Below are 19642 nucleotides of genomic sequence, written 5' to 3'. Positions count from 1 at the left end.
GGTGATTGACTGTGTGGAGTTTGCCCATTCTCCCCATGTCTGCATGGCTTTCCATCCGGGTGCTCCGATTTCCTCCCAGCATCTAAGGATGTGCAGATTAGATGGAGTTGTGGGGATAGGGCAGGGGCCTGGGTAAGATGCTCTTACAGGGCGATGGTGCAGACTCGATGGGTTGACTGTCCTCCTTCCGCATGGTAGTGATTCTATGATGATCCACAGTTACATTAATTTTAATCTCATATGCTTTGATTTGATTTGATTTATTGTCACTGTGCCGAAGTACAGTGAAAAGTATTTTTCTACGGCCGAGGAACGTACACAGTACGTACATAGTAGACACAAGAATAATCAACAGAGTACATTGACAAATCGTACATCGAAAAAACAGTGATTGGTTACAGTGTGGAACAAGGGGCCAAACAAAGCAAATACATGAGCAAGAGCAGCATAGGGCGTCGTGGATAGTGTTCTTACCAGGGAACAGATCAGTCCGAGGGGGAGTCGTTGAGGAGTCTTGTAGCTGTGGGGAAGAAGCTGTTCCTATGTCTGGATGTGCGAGTCTTCAGACTTCTGTACCTTCTGCCCGATGGAAGGGTCTGGAAGAAGGCAATGCCTAGGTGCAATTCAGCTCCGGTGGGAGAACATAAGGCTGGATTCTCCAATTGCCGACTGAGTACGCCGCATGCCGTTGGGACGGCCTCAGGATGTCACCTGAGGCCCTCCCCCAGTGCTTCTCCCTCGACGGTCCAGCGCAGTCACATTCGGCAGGGGGAGCAGTTCTGCTGGCCGGGGGGAGGGGCGGGGTGGGGGGTGGGGGGAGCTTCGGCAGAGGCGGAGGGACTGGTGGGGGGTGATCCAGGGGTGTCGAGCGGGGTTACGGAGGGCACTATCTGGCAGGCCGGGTCTGCACTGGCCGGCGCCATGTTGTACAGCGCGACCGCTGCAGGTTGCTGCCATGCGCATGCGTGGTCACAGACCCAGCAATTATCAGTCAATGCCAACTTCTTCGTTTCATACAAATTACAGTCCCTGACATTGTCCAATGCACAAAGACTAATCCTTTCAATCTGAATCATCGAGTGCACAGTCCTGCAATTAATTACATATTGAGTTGCTTACTGTGCCTTTACACATGGATTTGGTAAAGAATGTTAAACAGCCATTCAGGATTTCATCAGGATTAGCACACATCTGTGGCAACACACACTCATTCCCCTCTAGCAGACATTTTGAAAACCACCAAGTGGAACCTACTTCCATTGTTCCATGTCATGCATGGGGAGAGTGGGAACTAAGAAATGAATACCATTTAACTTTAAATGCCGAGTTGAAAACATCCTGTAGGGAGACCTGAAAGACTCTGGTGCTTGATGATGAATATTGTTTTAAATATTCACTTGTGAGAAAAGATTCTAACGTTTGTCACACCAAATGCTTATTCCATCCACAAACACAGACTTCAGTGCAACAACTTCAGGAAAATCACTAATCTTGATGAACAATTCTCCTGAGGCCAAATAATGTCTACCTGAGATCCAGGGGTCCGACAATGTATTGTTCAGCCATCATTCTCATAAATGAATTGCCCTTGTTAATGTTGCCAATATTTAATAAAGTTTGTGATGAAATTGAGTGAGAGTTAGTTGAACTGAAGATCCAGATGGGAGCTAATTGGGGGCATTACATTTTGGTCACTTAAATGAACATGGGACTTTGCATCACATTGATTAGCCATTGAATACCTGAATGTTTGAGAGGGATAAATGCAAACTATATTTTCAATAGCGAAGAGTATGTACTGTGAATGAACACCCATGCTATCATTGTACATTCAAAACTTCTTAATTTTTCTAACTCTACCGATATTTCTAGGTGCAGCCCTGACATTCACAGCAGAGGTGCAGCAATCCGCTGACTGCAATGCCCTGTTGTCTGAAATTACTTTGCTATGTGTACTCTGGTGCCTGAGGCCTGGAGGGCTCTAGCCTGCTAAGGGTCGCCTGGTCTGGGGCAGGTGCATCCTCCTTGCCTGAGTTGCTGGAGGTAATGTGGTCACTAGCAGGGGAGATTTGGAGTGGCAGGACTCCTTAAGGGCAGTACAGTGGCACAGTGGTTAGCGCTGCTGCCACACAGTGCCAGGGACCTGGATTCAATTCCAACCTTGGGTGATTGTCTGTGTGGAATTTGTACATTGTCCCTGTGTCTGTGTGGGTTTCCTTCGGGTCCTCTGGTTTTCTCCCACAGTCCAAAGATGTGCAGGTTAGATGGATTGCCCACGCTAAGTTGCCCCTTAGTGTTCAAATGATAGGTGGAGTTACATGGATAGGGTGGGGCAGTGGGCCTAGGTAGGGTGCTCTTCCATCGAGTCAGTGCAGACTCAATGGGCAAATGGCCATTTTCTGCACTGGATGGATGTCCCCAGGGCTGTCTGGCTGGCCTTCTTCCTCCCTCAGGGTACCCGAGAGCCCCTCCCTGAATCCTAGATGGGATGGGGCACCTGGAGTGAGGTCATTGTGCCCTGTCTCCCTCTTGCCTAGCTACTGCTGAAATGCACCCATGGCAGGAGAAAACGGGGAATTATAGACCGGTTAGTCTGATATCGGTGGTGGGAAAAATGCTGGAGTCAATTATTAAGGATGAAATGACTGAGCATTTGGAAAGCAGGGACAGGATCAGTCCAAGCCAGCATGGATTCACTAAAGTGAAATCATGTTTGACAAATATCTGGAATTTTTTGAGGATGTGACCAGTAGAGTGGACAAGGGTCAACCAGTGAATGGTGTGTATCTGGACTTTCAAAAGGCTTTTGACAAGGTCCAACGCAAGAGATTAGTGAGCAAAATTAAAACTTATGCTGTTGGGGGTAAAAAGAACAAAGAAAAGAACAGGAACAGGCCCTTCGGCCCTCCAAACCTGTGCCGAATATGATGCCCGAACCAAAAAAAAAACCTTCTGCCCTTACTCAGATGCCTCTTGTTGCTAATGAGCCTGCTTCCACCACATCCTTTGGCAGCGTGTTCCAGGCACCCACCACTCTCTGCATGAAAAACGTATCCTACACATCTCCCTTAAACTTTCCCCCTCTCACCTTGAACCTGTGGCCCCTTGTAATTGACAATTTCACCCTTGGAAAAAGCCTCTTGACTGTCCACCATGCCTATGCCTCTCATAAATTTGTAGACCTCTGTCAGGTCTCCCCTCAGCCTCCATTTTTCCAATGAAAACAATCCTAGTTTATTCAACCTCTCCTCATAGCCAACACCTCGACAGTAGGAAATACCCTGGTGAATCTTCTATGCACTCTCTCCAAAGCTTCCACGTCCTTCTGATAATGTGGTGACCAGAACTGCATGCAGTACTCCAAATGCGGCCTAACCAAGGTTTTATATAGCTGCAACATGATTTCCCAACTCTTGTACTCAAGCCCCCAGCTGATCAATCCAATCATGCCATATGCCTTCTTAATCACTTTGGCCACCTGTGTTGTCACGTTTGGGGAACTGTGGACATGCACACCCAGATATCTGTGTATGTTATTGTTCCTAAGGGTTCTGCCATTTACAGTATAATTCAAACCCAGATTTGATCCTCCAAAATGCATTACCTTGCATTTGTCCAGATTAGACTCTATCTGCCATTTCTGTACCCAAGCCTCCAATCTATATCCTGCTGTATACTCTGACGATCCTTGGCAGCATGATCAACAACTTCGCCAATTTACATGTCATCCGCAAACTTACTAATCAGACCACCTACATTTTTCTGCAGATCATTTATATGTACGACAAACAACAGGGGCGGGATTCTCCGACCCCTCGCCGGGTCGGAGAATCGCTGGGGGGGGGGGGGGGCGGCGTGAATCCCGCCCCCGCCGGCCGCCGAATTCTCCGGCACCGGAGATTCGGCGTGGTCGGGAATCGCTCCGCACCGGTCGGCGCCCCCCCCCCCCGGCGATTCTCCGGCCCACAATGGGACGAAGTCCCGCTGCTGTAATGCCTGTCCCGCCGGTGTGAATCAAACCACCTACCTTACCGGCGGGACCAGGCGGCGCGAGCGGGCTCCGGGGTCCTGGGGGGGCGCGGGGCGATCTGGCCCCGGGGGTTCACGATTGGGGCCCACCGATCCGCGGACGGGCCTATGCCGTGGGGACACTCTTTTCCCTCCGCGTCGGCCATAGCCTCCGTGATGGCCAACACGGAGGTGACCCCCCCGCGCATGCGCAGGGATGACGTCAGCAGCCGCTGACGCTCCCGCGCATGCGTGGACTTCCGCCAGCTGGCAGAGTCCCTTCAGCCCCGGCTGGCGTGGCGCCAAAGGTCTTCCACGCCAGCCGGCGGGACGGCAACCACTCCGGCGCGGGCCTAGCCCCTAAAGGTGAGGGCTTGGCCCCTAAAGGTGCGGTGCGGCCCGACGCCAGAGTGGTTCATGCCACTCCATCCCGCCGGGTCCCCCCGCCCCACCGGATGGGGGAGAATCCCGCCCCAGAGGTCCCAGCACTGATCCCTGTGGAACACCACTAGCTACAGATCTCCGTTCAGAGAAACACCCTTCCACCGCTACTCTCTATAACCAAGCTAGATCTGTATCCATCTAGCCAGCCCACCCCGAATCCCATGTGATTTTAGTTTTTGTACCAGTCTGCCATGCGAGACCTTGTCAAACGCCTAACTAAATTCCATATAAACTACATCCACAGCCCTTCCCTCATCAATTTTCTTTTGTCACCTCTTCAAAAAACTCAATCAAGATGGTGAGACATGACCTTCCCCGCACAAAACCATGCGGCCTGTCACTAACTTGTCCATTTTCCTCCAAATGTACATATATCCTGTCTCTCAGTATCTTTCCCAAAAGTTTTCCCACCACTGATGTCAGGCTCACTGGCCTATAATTTGATGGAATGTCCCTGCTTCCTTTCTTGTACAAGGGAATAACATTGGCGATTCTCCAGTCCTCTGGAAACTCGCCTATGGTCAAAGAGGCTGTGAAGATATCTGTTAAGGCCCCAACCTCCCGCAGTAACCTGTGATAGATCCCATCCGGCCCCGGGGAATTATCTACCTTAGTGCAACTTAGGATACTCAACACTTCCTCCCTTGTTATATTGATCTTCTCAAGAGAGTTCACACACTTATCCCTGACCTCAACATTCGTCATGTCCTTCCTTCTCCCTGGTGAATACCGACCCACTTCTTGTCCATAAGTGGGCCTACTCTTTCTCTTGTTACCCTCTTAATCCTAATATATGCATAAAAGGCCTTGAGGTTCTCCTTGACCATGTTTGCTAAAGACATTTCATAGCCCCTTTTAGCCCTCCTAAATCCACGTTTAACTTCCTTCCTACTTTCACTGTACTCCTCAAGGGCGTCATCAAATTTTGGATGCCTATACCTATCGTGTGCTTCCTTTTTCCTTTTGACTAAGCCTACAATTTCCCTTGTCATCCATGGTTCTCGAATTCTGCCATTTCTATCCTTCATTTTTGTGGGAACATGCTTGTCCTGCACTTCAATCTTTAAAAGCCTCCCACATGTCAGAGTGGATTTGCCCTCAAATAGCGTCTCCCAATCCACATTCCCCAGTTCCTGTCTAATTTGGATGTCATTGGCCCTCGCCCAATTAAGCACCCTCACAATAGGGCTACTCTTGTCCTCATCCATGACTATTCAAAATCTTATGGAATTATGATCGCTAAGCCCAAAATGCTCCCCCACTCAAACATCAATCACCTGGCCTGGCTCATTCGCCAATACCAAGCCCCCTCCATGGTTGGATTGTCAACGTGCTGTCTCAAAAGGCCCGCCTGGACACATCTAACAAATTGCTCTCCATCCGAGCCCTGGCTGTAAGGGATTCCCGGTCAATATGGGGGAAGTTAAAATCGCCTATCATAACTACTCTGCTATTTTCACACCTTTTCAGTATCTGACTCCACAACTGCTCCTCTGTCTCCTGCAGGTTGTTGGGAGGTCTACAGAAGGCATTGTCAAACTCGGGGGCGCGGCCCGCGGGTGGGTCGCAGGAGGGTGTCGGGAGGGTCGCCGAGCCATCCGTCGCGGCACTCCCGATCGCGCAAATCTGCGCGCAACAACCGCAGCAGCCGGTTGTTAATAATGCCGGCTGCAAGCGGCCTTCAAAATGGCCGTGAACATGAAAAAAAGTGGCTGCACTGCGCATGCGTGCCAGATCATCAGCAGGAGTGATGATCGGGCACGCATGCGCAGTGCGGCCGCTTTTTAAAAAATGTTCGCAGCTTTTTGTTTTACAAGTTTGGGGGGGGGTTTATTAATTTTATTCATTTATTTTATTCATTTAATTTTTATTTTTTTCATTTATTTTAATCATTTTTTTTTACAAGTTCGGGGGGGTTTTATTTGATAAAATTGTACAGGAACAAAATGCAGAACTTTGGACAGATGGAGACTCCATACTTTCCGACACCGGAAATATTGGTAAAATGCGACCTCGACTTGGGAATAAGGGCCAACCTTCTCAGTCTGTCTGATTTGCACGTTCAGCCGAAAGTAGTCGATCCGCCGAGACTGCCGATACACTACAGTGGGAAGGAGATTGAGACGCTGGGTGAATGTGAGCTTGAATTAAGTGTACACAATACAACGTATATGTTACCATTTCCTATTGTGGACATGAAAAGCGAGTCCATCATTGGAGTGGATGCGTGTGAGGCCCTGAACTTAGGAGCAGCTGTACGTTCCCGACAGCGAGTGGCCAGACGAATACTACAAATCTCTGAGATATGCTGGTGCAGTCATTCGATGAGAAAAAAGCGAAAGTCCAAGCGGAGGACGACAAATCAGAAGAAGAGATGGAAGAGCCAAAGGGAATTCCAAACTTCTGGTTAACAGTCTTCAAGGTGTATATATTCTCAGTGGTATGATACAGGAGCCTAATGAGCTCATATTAAAGCATCCTCAAGATGTGAACATTAAATGTTCAGAGCGTGAACAGCCAATGAGCTTCACTCGGGAGTTGAGGTTTGAACCAAATGAGTATTTTACAAATGAGGTAATTACGAAAGTATACCAGCTGGAATCGTGGCCTGACAAGCTTGAATTTTCATTCTTTGACGAACCAAAAATCACAGAATGCACAGGGTGCCAGATCGACTGGAAGAAACAAAAAAATGTCACATTGAAAATCATTAAAATGAAGCCGAAGCATAAGGGACGGAGTACTTTTAAAACAGTTATGAAAACTGTACCGAATGACTAATTCTTCAATTTCGTCAGTCCTCCTGAACTTCCATAGCATGGAGTGTTAAATAAAAGTCCTGAAGCAAAACTCGCTGCTGAATTTGGAATTAGTTGTCTCTTGCGCGAACACATAATTCTGTGTGCAATGTCGTATTTTACAGAAGTCTTTGCAGATGAAATGAAAATGAAATGAAATGAAAATCGCTTATTGTCACAAGTAGGCTCCAAATGAAGTTACTGTGAAAAGCTTCTAGTCGCCACATTCTGGCGCCTGTTCGGGAAGGCTGATACTGATTCCGATGATGAGTACTATGATGATATCTACGAAGACTATGAAGACGATGAAGAAGGTAAAGACTTGAAGGGTGAGCCTGTTATGGAGGTCTTTCAGAAGCGGCGCATGCCCCGTTCGGGTACCGCCACCCATGTCCCCCACAGGAGGACGCTGCCTTTGCCGCTTGGTTCAGGCAGCTTGGAGGTGTAGGCCCTCCGCCCGTCATGTATCAGCCTATGTTGGGCCCCGTATTGGACTATATGTCGGGCCCTCGAAAACTCTGGGTCAGTCTGGGTCCATTCTCGGATATGAGCTGCCGTTACTGGCAAAGTGTCAATTAATTGGAGGTTGGTTATCACCTCCTCAGCTGCAGAGGAAGGTGGCGGCTTTGTAGGTGTGGAAAGTGGCTTAACGCGTGCGGGATTTGTGGTCACGGCAATGCTCTAACGTATACTCGTAGGCCGACAGAAGCAGGGCCCACTGTTGAACCCGGCCAGATGCTATCGGTGGAATCACCCCGAACTTCCTTAAATAACCAGAGCAGGGGCTTGTGGTCAGTATACATTGTGAACATCCGCCCATAAACATACTGGTGGAATTTCTTCTCCGCGAACACCACTGCCAAATCTTCCTTTTCTATCTGGCCGTAGTTTCGCTCGGCGTCTGCCAACGTGCAGGACGCAAAAGCTATAGGTCGCTCCGAGCCATCGGGCATGTGGAGTGCCAGGTCCACCTCGACGCTGTGTTGTGAGGCATTGCACATGAGGAGCAAGGGCTTGTCCGGGTCAAAGTGAGTCAGCAATCCCTCTGACGATAGATACTGTTTCACCTTGTGAAACACGTTCTGGTGCAGAGGTGCAGGGGGGGGGTGGGGGGGGGGGTGCAGTCTTCTTCAAGTAGTCCCTTCTTCAGTAGTTGGTGAAGCGGACTGAGCAGCGTTGCCATCCTGGGCATGAACTTCCTATAGTAGATCACCAGGCCGAGGAAAGAGCGGAGCTCCATTTGATCGTGAGGGATGGGGGCCTGGCGGAATGCCCGCACCTTTACCTCCACTGGATGGAGGCCTCTGCTAACCACCCGGTAACTGAGATACATGACCTCCGGTGCGTGGAAAACAAACGTTTCCCTCTGGAGGCGGGCCCCGGCCCGAGCAAAATGCTCGAGGACCTCGGTTAGATTCTCCATTTGTTCCTGATGCGATGTTCCGGTGATGAGAACAAGTCCAGGTAGACAGCCACCCTTGGCAACCCTCGCAAGATATTCTCTATAACCCTCTGGAATATCGCATAAGCCGAGGAGAGTCCGAACGGCAACCACGCATATTCGTACAATCCCCGATGGGTATTGAATGTCACATATTTCTGGGAACTTGGCCGAGCACCAGCTGCAAGTACGTGTGGTGAATGTTGTTTCTCCACTGAGCTGGGCGTAAAGATCGGCGATTCGAGGGGCCGGGTGACAGTCAAGGTGGGATACCCGGTTTACGGTCATTTTATAGTCCCCACAGAGCCGCACCGACCAGTCCGGCATCAACACGGGGACTACAGGTGCGGCCCAATCGGCATAGTGGACAGGGTGAATAATCCCCAGCTGCTCCAAATGGTCCCATTACTGGTCTACCTTGGCGTGAAGTATGTACTGAACAGGGCGGCGCGGAAATATCAGGACTGGCCGTTTTCCTCTGCATTTATCATGGCCATTGCTCCTTTAATGAGGCCTTTGGCAAAAACCGGAGGGAACTTCCGGTCGATGGGGGTACATCTGGCACAAGCGTTGCCAATCTAAATGTAGGTGACGCAGCCAATCGCGCCCCAATAGGCTGGGCCCATTGTGGTGGACTACCACTAATGGTAGGCACGTGGATTGGTCTACATATGCCATGGGCACATGGGTAGTGCCCTCGATTTCTAAGGACTCCCCGGTATATGTGGCAAGGCAGGCCCCCATGGCACGAAGCTCAAATGGCTGAAGATAGCAATAATCGTGCGAAGACTGACAACCGAAACTGCCGCTCCAGGGTCCACTTCCATCTCGGTGGGTGTCCAATTAGCAGCAGCGTCACTCGGGTAGGTGCAGTTCTGGGGCCAGTCACACAGAGCAACTGTAGCGTTAGCTCTTCAGCTTCTAAGTCTTCTAGTAAATTTCTCTTAGGGAGAAATGGCAACTAGTCCATTGCCGGGGGACGGCACCCTCACATGATTGCCTGAAGACTCGCTCCTTGCCTTGGTTTCCCACTTGATACTGGTGCCTGCCATCCGGGAACATCAAGTCATGGGAAGCCCCATGGACGCTTCAGCGGCAGCGGTTGAGGGACCTGTGAAGTTGCCGGCACCTCACTTCCAGTGTTTGTCGGACGACAGGTTTTGGTGACACCCATTGTTCAGGACCGCCAAGCACTGGAGGTCCTGGAGCCCCACAGTTGCCGCTTTCTTGGGTGATCACTATGTTGACAGCCCTGTCAAGGGTCAGGGTTCTCCATTAGCAGCTGCCACTATGCCTCCCGGTCCCGAAGTCTGCAAACGAAACGACCCATACTAAGTATTCCCCTATGGACTCCGCCAGTGTCTGCGATGCGGTATGGAACCGGTACTGCCGGACCATAATCGGTGGCTGTGGATTTAGGAGATGGCCCACTCGGTCGATCAGCTTGGCGAACGGCAACCCATCCGGCCTGTCTAGGGAGGTCAAGTTCCTGTTTAGTGCGTAAGTCAGTCTGCCGACGGTAGTCAGTAACGTGATGGTTTGTCACTTGTCACTGGTTTGTGCAGAAAAAAAATTGGAAGTCTTTTGATGTACTGGGCCCAATCGTCCAAGTCGGTATCAAATGGCTCAAGTCTACCTACTTATGCCATGCCTGCAGGCTGGAGAGCGGCCTCTCGGGGTAGTTGAAAAGCGGTCCGGGTTCGCAGCACTTGGCACTTAAGGCAGCTCCACTTGATCCTCATCGCCAGTGTTGTAGACTCTCCTCTCCTCTCCACTTCCCGCAGGGTCTCCATCTCCTAACTGCTTCCAGGTCGGGGTTTATATTCTGTGGGGAGCTCCTCCAATTGGGAGGAAGCTCTGCCACTTAGTCACTTGAGTAGCTCATATTCTGAGGTGCAGGAGGGGAATCTTTCTCTGAGCTTCTGCTGCTTCTGGCTTACCTGCTGTGAGTGGAGCAAGGGGTGGATTTTGGTTGGCCTGCTGCCGGGTTGCAAGTGGAGTAGAACAGACTTGCTTTTGCAGATTTGGACTGATGTCTGGAGACCGGATGCCAGAACTGTGAGAGCATTAGGGTGTTGGCCCAATTGACTGTGTACTGCTTGTACTGATGTTGATTTTGTATTATTGTTGAGGGATTGTATGGTTATTATTGTATTTTTGTTGTGTATTGTTATTTTGGGCCTTGTGGCTGGGTGCTCGCAAGTTGCGGGCCCCCCTGTTTCTGTGCACTAGGGGCTGATGCACTAAGCGTCAAGAACCACAAAGACATGTGAGACTTTAACCAAGGCTTTAATACACTACATAGGAAGCTTATCCGACACAGACGACCCCAGACAAAATGGGTCAGGTCTCAGAAGCTGGGTCTTATACCTAATTCCCGGGGGAGTGGCCAAGGCGGAGCTCTCCGTGGCCAGGTCAGGTTACATACAGGTGACCGAACCTCTACAGAGCTACAGTACAATACACAGTACAATACACAGGATTACAGGGCTACATTACACACAACTATTATATAACTATGTACAATGGTAGAGAAGTACAGTGGTGCATCACCACATTCACCCCTTGTTTGGAGGAAGTCCGGGGTGAAAATATGGAGTAGCAAACACAGTGGACAAACGGGAGTAATGAACAGAGTCCATCAGGAGGTTCCGTGTCGTCAGAGGTCGAGACGAACGATGGGTTTAGTCGATCTCTTTGAACGTCGGAGCTGCGGCGCTGAGGTAGTGTCCGGCGGTATCCGTGCGGCCGGTGGTGCTGGGTCGCGAGGCGGCATGACGTCCCCCACCGCTTCGGCTGGCTCGAGGCGAAACTGCGGGATGACAGCGGCTGGCACGGAGTAGTAACAGGCCGAGGGATCGACGGGGGCAGAGAGGGAGCGGGGTGGAGGTTGCGGGCCGGGGGCGGCAGGGGCCCCAGAGGGGGCCAGGTCCTTGATGAAGACGGTCTCCTCACGCCCGTCGGGGTACGCTATGTACGCGTACTGTGGGTTGGCGTGGAGGAGACGGACTCTCTCCACCAGGGGCTCCGCCTTAGAGGTCCGCACGTGCTTGCGGAGCAGGACGTCTCCCGGGGACAGGAGCCAGGACGGAAGCGATGTCACGGATGCCGATCTCCTGGAGAAGAGAAACATCCGCTCATGAGGGGTAGCATTCGTTGCAGTACACAAAAGGGACCGGATGGAGTGCAGTGCGGCATGGGAGGGCCTCCTGCCAACGGGAGACTGATAGGCCTTTCGACTTGAGGGCTAGCAGCACGCCTTCCAAACTGTCGCGTTCTCCCTCTCCACCTGCCCGTTCCCCCGGGGGTTGTAACTGGTCGTCCTGCTCGAGGCAACGCCCCTGGCGAGCAGGTACCGACGCAGCTCCTCACTCATGAAGGAGGAGCCCCGGTCACTGTGAATGTAATTGGGATAACCGAACAGCATGACGAGGTCGCGCAACGCTTTGATGACGGTGGCGGAGGTCGTGTTGGGGCAGGGAATGGTGAAGGGGAACCGCGAGTACTCGTCGATGACATTGTGGGTGGGGAGGGGCCCTTTGAAGTCAATGCTGAGACGTTCAAAGGGGCGGGTAGCCTTGATTAGGTGCGCCTTGTCTGGCTTGTAGAATTGCGGCTTGCACTCCGCACAGACTTGGCAGTCCCTAGTCATGGCCTTGACATCCTCGACTGAGAAGGGCAGGTTGTGGCCCTTGGTGTAGTGGTAGAACCGCCTGACGCCTGGGTGACAGAGGTCATTATGTAGTGCCCGCAGTCGGTCATCCTGTGCGTTGGCACAAGTACTACGGGACAGGGCATCAGGAGGATCATTGAGCTTACCTGGCCGGTATAAGATACTATAATTGTAGGTGGAGAGTTCGATCCTCTACCGTAATATCTTATCATTTTTGATTTTACCTCGTTGTTTGTTGTCGAACATGAACGCAACTGATCGTTGGTCAGTAACGAGGGTAAATGGTTTTCCGGCCAGGTAGTGCCTCCAGTGCCGGACGGCTTCCACTATGGCCTGTGCCTCCTTCTCAACAGAGGAGTGGCGGATCTCGGGGCCTTGGAGTGTGTGGGAAAAGAAGGCGATGGGCCTGCCCGCCTGGTTGAGGGTGGCACCCAGGGCAAAGTCGGAGGCATCGCTCTCGACTTGGAATGGTGCAGACTCGTCTACCGCATGCATGGCGGCTTTGGCGATAGCGGTTTTTAGGAGGTGGAAGGCCTGGCAGGCCTCGGGCAGGAGGGGGAATGAGGGGGAACGGAGGAGGGGTCGGGCCTTGTCAGCGTACTCGGGCACCCACTGGGCATAGTAGGCAAAGAACCCGAGGCATTGCCTCAGTTCTTTGGGGCAGGTGGGAATGGGGAGTTCGAGAAGGGGGCGCAGACGGTCGGGATCGGGGCCGAAGACACCGTTCTCCACCACGTAGCCGAGTATGGCGAGGCGGGTGGTGCCGAAAACACATTTTGCCTCGTTGTACGTGAGATTGAGGCGTTTGGCAGTTTGGAGGAATTTAGTGAGGTTGATGTCACGGTCCTGCTGGTTGTGGCCGCAGATGGTGACGTTGTCCAGATACGGGAAGGTAGCCCGCAGTCCATCTCCCGTTGGAAGACCGAGACTCCATTGGTGACACCAAAGGGTACCCTAACAAAGTGGTAGAGGCGGCCGTCCGCCTCGAAGGCCGTGAAGTTACGGTCCTCCGGGCGGATAGGGAGCTGGTGGTAGGCGGATTTCAAGTCTATGGTGGAGAACACCCAGTACTGTGCAATCCGGTTGACCATGTCAGATATGCGAGGGAGGGGATACGCATCAAGCAGCGTGTACCGGTTGATGGTCTGACTGTAGTCAATGACCATGCGGTGTTTCTCGCTAGACTTGACTACCACAACTTGGGCTCGCCAGGGGCTGGTGCTGTGAGCAATGATCTTTTCCGAGAGAAGGCGCTTAATCTCCGCTCGAATGAATTGGCGGTCCCCGAAACTGTAACGCCGACTTTTAGTAGCCACGGGCTTGCAGTCGGGGGTGAGATTAGCAAACAGTGAAGGGGGGGGGGGATCCTGAGCGTGGAGCGACTACAGGTGGGACCCGGGGGGGTATCAGGGAAGAACTGGGGGTTGGAGACCGTGAGGGGGGGAAGGGGGCCGTTAAAATGCAAGGTGAGGCTGCGCAGGTGGCATTGGAAGTCCAGGCCGAGGATCGCGGCGGCGCAGAGGTGAGGGAGGACCATGAATTTGAAATCCTGGAACACCGCGCCGTTCACTGAGAGGGTGACGACGCAGTAGCCCGAAACCTCGGCCGACTGGGAGTTGGAGGCCATGGAAATATGCCTGCGCGTGGGTAGTACCTTGAGGGAGCAGCGGTGCACGGTGTCCGGGTGGAGGAAGCTCTCTGTGCTGCCGCTGTCGAAGAGGCAGGTAACAGTGAAACAATTTACCTGAACCTCCATGGTGGATCTGGCGAGCTGATGCGGTCGGTCCTGGTCGAGGACGATGGATGCGTTGGTGGAGCTGTTGGAGAAGGGTGCCGGATCCGGGGAGCGGCCTGCGGAAGAAGGTGGCGGCGCCCAGGCGTCGTAGGCTGCTGTTGGAGGCCAGGTTGCTGTCGTTGGCTGCATCTCAGTTGTTTGCAGCATTTCGGTCGAGTGCGCAGGACCGGAAGCGACGATCGGCGGCGGACTGAAAGTGACGTGCGGCGGACCGGAAGTGAAGGAAGCCGGGCCGGGGATAATCAAAGATGGCGGCGCCCATCCGTCGCACGTGTCGAATAGCGAGCCGTGAACGGAGGATGGTGGCACCCAGGAGTAGCAGGCCGCGGTGTTGGACCCCGAGGCAGCGGTGGAGCGGCAGACGTTTGCAAAATGGCCTTTCTTGCCACAGGCTGAACAAGTAGCATCTCTAGCAGGGCAGCGTTTCCTGGGGTGTTTTGCCTGGCATCAAAAGTAACACTGGGGCCCAGGCATTATTTTTACTGCTGATGTGGCTGGGTGGGCCGTGACTTGCAGGGGTTGTTGCTGGGCGGGCGGCAGGGAGGTAGCGGCCACGTAGGGAACGTGGGCAGGCGCATAGGAAGTTTGGGCAGGCGTGTAGGACGCATTATTGTCATAGGCTGCCCGTTGGGCCTCTGCCATAGTGACTGCCGTGTCCAGAGTCAGGGTAGTTTGTGCCAGTAGGAGTTGGCGAATTGGGACGGAAGCGATTCCGGCTACAAAGGCATCGAGCGCCAGGGCCTCAGTGTTCTACTAAGCGGAGACTGCTGGCGCGTTGCAGGTGAGCGTGAGCGCACGGAGGTCCCAAACGAACACGGATAGGGGTTCACCCGGCTGCTGGTGCCGGGAGGCGAGGCGGTGGCGGGCGTAAATAGAATTAACAGTTCGTGCATACCGGCTTTTGAGCTTCACGATGGCATCTGCGTAGGTCGTTGTTCCCGTGATGAGGTCGAAAAGCTCGTAGTCGAGCCGTGAGTACAGGAGGTTGAGTCGGTCAGCATCCGTTTTGGCGAAGGCGGAGGATGCTTCCAGGTAGGCCTCAAAACACCGGAGCCAGCAGTTGAAAAGGTGATCCGCGCGTGGAGCGTGGGGGTCGAGCGAGAGCTTGTCGGGTTTCAGAGCAGCCTCCATTATAACTGTAGTGTATTAAATTGATGCACTAAGCGTCAAGAACCACAAAGACATGTGAGACTTTAACCAAGGCTTTAATACACTACAGAGGAAGCTTACCCGACACAGACGACCCCAGACAAAATGGGTCAGGTCTCAGAAGCTGGGTCTTATAACTAATTCCCGGGGGAGTGGCCAAGGCGGAGCTCTCCGTGGCCAGGTCAGGTTATATACAGGTGACCGAACCTCGACAGAGCTACAGTACAATACACAGTACAATACACAGGATTACAGGGCTACATTGCACACAACTATTATATAACTATGTACAATGGTAGGGAAGTACAGTGGTGTATCACCACAGGGGTTGAGGAGCCTTTCCTGCTGATAGTGAGGGGGAGGGGTATTTTCTCTCTCTCTCTCCTCAACCGTGAGCTACCTATCCATTTCCGGTGGACTGAGCTGCTTGCAGACACCTCTTCACCGACGTGAGGCTGTTGCTGGAGCCAGGGGACGGCGAGGGAGGGGAGCGTGTGCTGGCTTGAGTGCTGGCGGCTTTGCCTTGTACTTGATTGTTTGTTGAGTTTCTTATGGTTCCTCTGTATTTTGTCTTTTTTTTTGTAAAGGGAGTTCTCTCCCTCTCTCTTCTGCCATGCCCCGTATTGGTGTGTCATTTTCCAGTGGTCTGCGCTGCTCGTTTGGGCACCTTTCCACCGATCTGGGGATACCGTTGGGAAGGGGGGGGAGCAGAGGTGGCCGTATGCTGGCTTTGCAGCTGGTGCTTTGTTAACAGGAACTGTTTTGGGTTGAACTGTGCCTTCTCTTGGGAAGGGAGGGTGTGTTTTCTCTCTCTCACACCATGCCCTGCATCGGTGTGCCCTTTTCTGGTGATCTGTGCTTTCTGCTGATGTGGGGCTACCATTGGGGGGGGGGGGGGGGGTGGCTGCTGCTGGCTTGAGAGTTGGTGCTTTTGATTTTTTTTGGTGTCTTGTAAATGCTTTTACCATATCACTGATTTTTTTTGACTGTTTTTAGCATGTTGCTGCTTTTTTTGTATTCTTGAGTTGTCAATAAACTTAAAATATTTGTGCCGGCTGGGTTTCCGGTGGAATATTATAAAAAATTCACGGATAAGCTGGCGCCCCTGATGGTGGGGATGTTTAAAGAGGCGGTAGGGAAGGGTGAGTTGCCACAAACTTTGGGGCAGGCATCGATTTCACTGTTGCTAAAAAAAAGATAAGGATCTGACGGAGTGTGGGTCGTATAGGCCCATATCACTTCTGAATGTGGACGCAAAAGTATTGGCGAAGGGACTGGCAGGTAGGCTGGAGGAGTGCCTCCTGAAGGTGATAGGTGAGGATCAGACGGGGTTTGTGAGAGGGAGGCAGCTCTTTTCGAACATGAGGAGGGTATTGAACATCGTTATGGCACCGGCGGAGGGGAAGGAAACAGAGCTGATTGTGGCATTGGATGCTGAGAAAGCGTTTGACTGGGTAGAATGGGGGTACTTGATGGCAGTTCTGGAGCGGTTTGGGATTGGACCAAGATTTGTGAACTGGGTAAAGCTACTATATAAGGAGCCGAGGGCGAGTGTCCGCACAGCTCGAGATACTTTTCTCTCTACCGTGGGACGAGGCAGGGATGTCCTATGTCTCCCCTGCTGTTTGCACTTGCGATTGAGCCGCTGGCCTTCGCATTAAGAAGTTCGGGACCATGGAAAGGAATAGTGCGGGGGGGGGTGCGATAGAGCATAGGGTGTCCTTATATGCCGCCGACTTGCTGTTATACATGTCGGAACCGAGTGTGTCGATAGGGGGAATATTGGAGCTGCTTCGAGTATTTGGGTCTTTCTCGGGGTACAAGCTGAATCTAGACAAGAGTGAGTATTTTGGGGTGCCTCGGCTGGGGGTGGGGGCAGGGGTGGGGGGGCGACCATTCCGTAGGACAGGGACTCACTTAGGTATCTGGGGGTGCAGGTTGCCTGGGCGTGGGGGGGCTTTGCAGGTACATCATCTCTAGTTTGGTGGGGAGAGTGAAAGCTGATCTGGCAAGGTGGGATGGTCTCCCTCTGTCACTGGTGGGTCGGGTACAGGCGCTTAAAATGAATGTGTTGCCGCGATTTCTGTTTATTTTTCAATGCCTACCGATTTTCCTGCCAAAGGCTTTTTTCAGAGAGATTGAGGGAAGGATTACCTCGTTCATATGGGGAGGGAAGGTGGCCAGAGTGAGAAAGGTGCTGCGACAGAGCGGAAGGCTGGCAGGGGGTTTGGGTCTTCCAAACCTGATGTACTACTACTGGGCGGCGAATGTGGAGAAGGTGCGGAGCTGGGTCAGAGGGGTTGATTCCCAGTGGGTCAGAATGGAGGAGAGTTTGTGCAGGGGGTCGGGACTGAAAGCACTAGCAACAGCGCCGCTCCTGATAGCCCCGGGGAAATACTCAGGGAGTCCGCTAATAATAGCTTAGTTGAGAATTTGGAGCCAGTTTTGCCAACACTTCAGGGTCAAGGGAATTGCCGATTCGGGGGAACCACAGATTTGAGCCAGGGAGATGGGATCAAAATTTTCAGAAATGGGAGGAGAAGGGGATTAAGACGCTAAAAGATTTGTTTCTTAAGGGTCGGTTTGCAGGACTGAAGGAGCAGGAAGCGAAGTATGGGCTGGAGCGGGGGAAGTGTTTAGATACATGTAGGTTCGAGATTTTGCCAGAAAGGAGATACAGAGCTACCCGGTGGAACCGGCCTCCACATTGCTGGAGGAGGTGCTGACGACAGGGGGACTGGAGAAGGGGGTTGTGTCAGCGGTTTATGGAGCTATTTTGGAAGAGGAGAAGGCACCACTGGAAGGGATCAAAGCAAAGTGGGAGGAAGAGTTGGGAGAGGTTATGGAGGAGGGGTTCTGGTGTGAGGTGCTCCGGAGAGTAAATGCCTCCACCTCGTGCGCGAGGTTGGGCCTGATACAGCTGAAGGTGGTATACAGAGCACACCTCACGAGGGCGAGGATGAGCTGATTCTTTGAAGGAGTAGAAGATGTGTGTGAGCATTGCGGGGGGGGGGGGGGGGGGGGGGGGGGGTGGGCGCTAATCACGTTCATATGTTTTGGTCCTGTCCAAAGCTAGAGGATTACTGGAAGGAGGTTTTTTGGGTAACTTCCAAGGTGGTGGACGTGAAACTGGACCCGGGTCCCCGGGAGGCCATATTCGGGGTGTCGGATCAGCCAGAGTTGGAAACAGGTGCGGAGGCAGATATCGTAGCCTTTGCCTCGTTGATCACCCGAAGGCGGATCCTGTTGGGATGGAGAGCAGCCTCTCCACCCTGTGCCCTGGCGTTGTGGGGGGGACCTGTTGGAATTCCTGACTCTTGAGAAGGTTAAGTTTGAACTGAGGAAAGGACGGAGGGGTTCTACAATTCATGGCCATTATTCATTATGCACTTTCAAGAACTGGATAGCAACGAACATTAGTTGGGGGGGATGGGTGGGAGGGTTGGGGGCTGTGTGTATTAAGGGTGACTATGGCTGATTCCTGATTCCTTTTTGTCATTTGTTTATGTAAACATGCGGGCTAATGTTTGGGGTTTGGTTGGAGGATGGGATCGTTGTTATTGATATGGGGATTGACATATTTGTTGCTGATTATTGTTTATTGTTGGTGGGTGTAAATTTGGGACAAAATGTGAAAAAGGAGAATAAAAATATTTTTTGATAAAATAAAAAAAATATTTGTATGAGGGGAAGCGGATGCTATACAAGTTCTGTCCCTGTAAGGGGTCATAACAGTCTGCATGCACCAGAGGCAACATTATTGTTCAGAGCAGCAAAAGGCCCTTCCCAGCAGATAGTTGCGTGCACCCTGCATGTCACTGTCCTCAATTGGTCAGCTGCCATGTGATCATGGTCAGCTAGCCACTTTTGCCCATTCAGATAATAATAAACTTTTATTGTCACAAGGAAGAAGTTACTGTGAAAAGCCCTGAATCGCCACATTCCGGCGCTTGTTTGGATAAGCTGGTAAGGGAATTGAACCCGCTCTGCTGGCCTTGTTCTGCATCACAAACCAGCTGTCTAGCCCACTGAGCTAAACCAGCCCTATCCCCCTGACTTGCAGGTCTGCGAGCATAATTCCTGTCTCCAGGGCTAAATTCTGCCCCTTGCCTGTGTATATTCAAGGTATTGCCAAATCTCTTCTAATTTGTCATGTTTTGAAGAGTATTTTTTTTCTCAATTGTTTTTGATTGCTTATATTTTAGACTAGCATTGATGATTGGACCAAAACACAGTGGAAACAAATAAATGTTGAACAAATGGATATGGAACTGCGAAGATTTGCAAAGGTATAAACGATCTGAATGTAAACTGGTTGCCTGGAATATACACAA

General features: G+C 51.9%; 1 protein-coding gene across 1 annotated transcript in view; it reads left to right on the top strand.

Annotated features, from left to right (window-relative positions):
- The window catches only part of dnah9l (dynein, axonemal, heavy polypeptide 9 like), a 1249478-nt gene that overhangs the window by 286176 nt on the left and 943660 nt on the right, over positions 1–19642 (top strand). Inside the window, exon 20 of the mRNA XM_072476205.1 lies at positions 19514–19597. Coding sequence (XP_072332306.1) covers positions 19514–19597 — 84 coding nt within the window. The remainder of the gene's footprint in view (positions 1–19513; positions 19598–19642) is intronic.

The sequence above is a fragment of the Scyliorhinus torazame genome, chromosome 2, assembly GCF_047496885.1.
Source record: "Scyliorhinus torazame isolate Kashiwa2021f chromosome 2, sScyTor2.1, whole genome shotgun sequence".
Taxonomy (NCBI): domain Eukaryota; kingdom Metazoa; phylum Chordata; class Chondrichthyes; order Carcharhiniformes; family Scyliorhinidae; genus Scyliorhinus; species Scyliorhinus torazame.
Note: the sequence above shows the minus strand (reverse complement) of the source record. Positions and strands in the feature narration are given on the sequence as shown.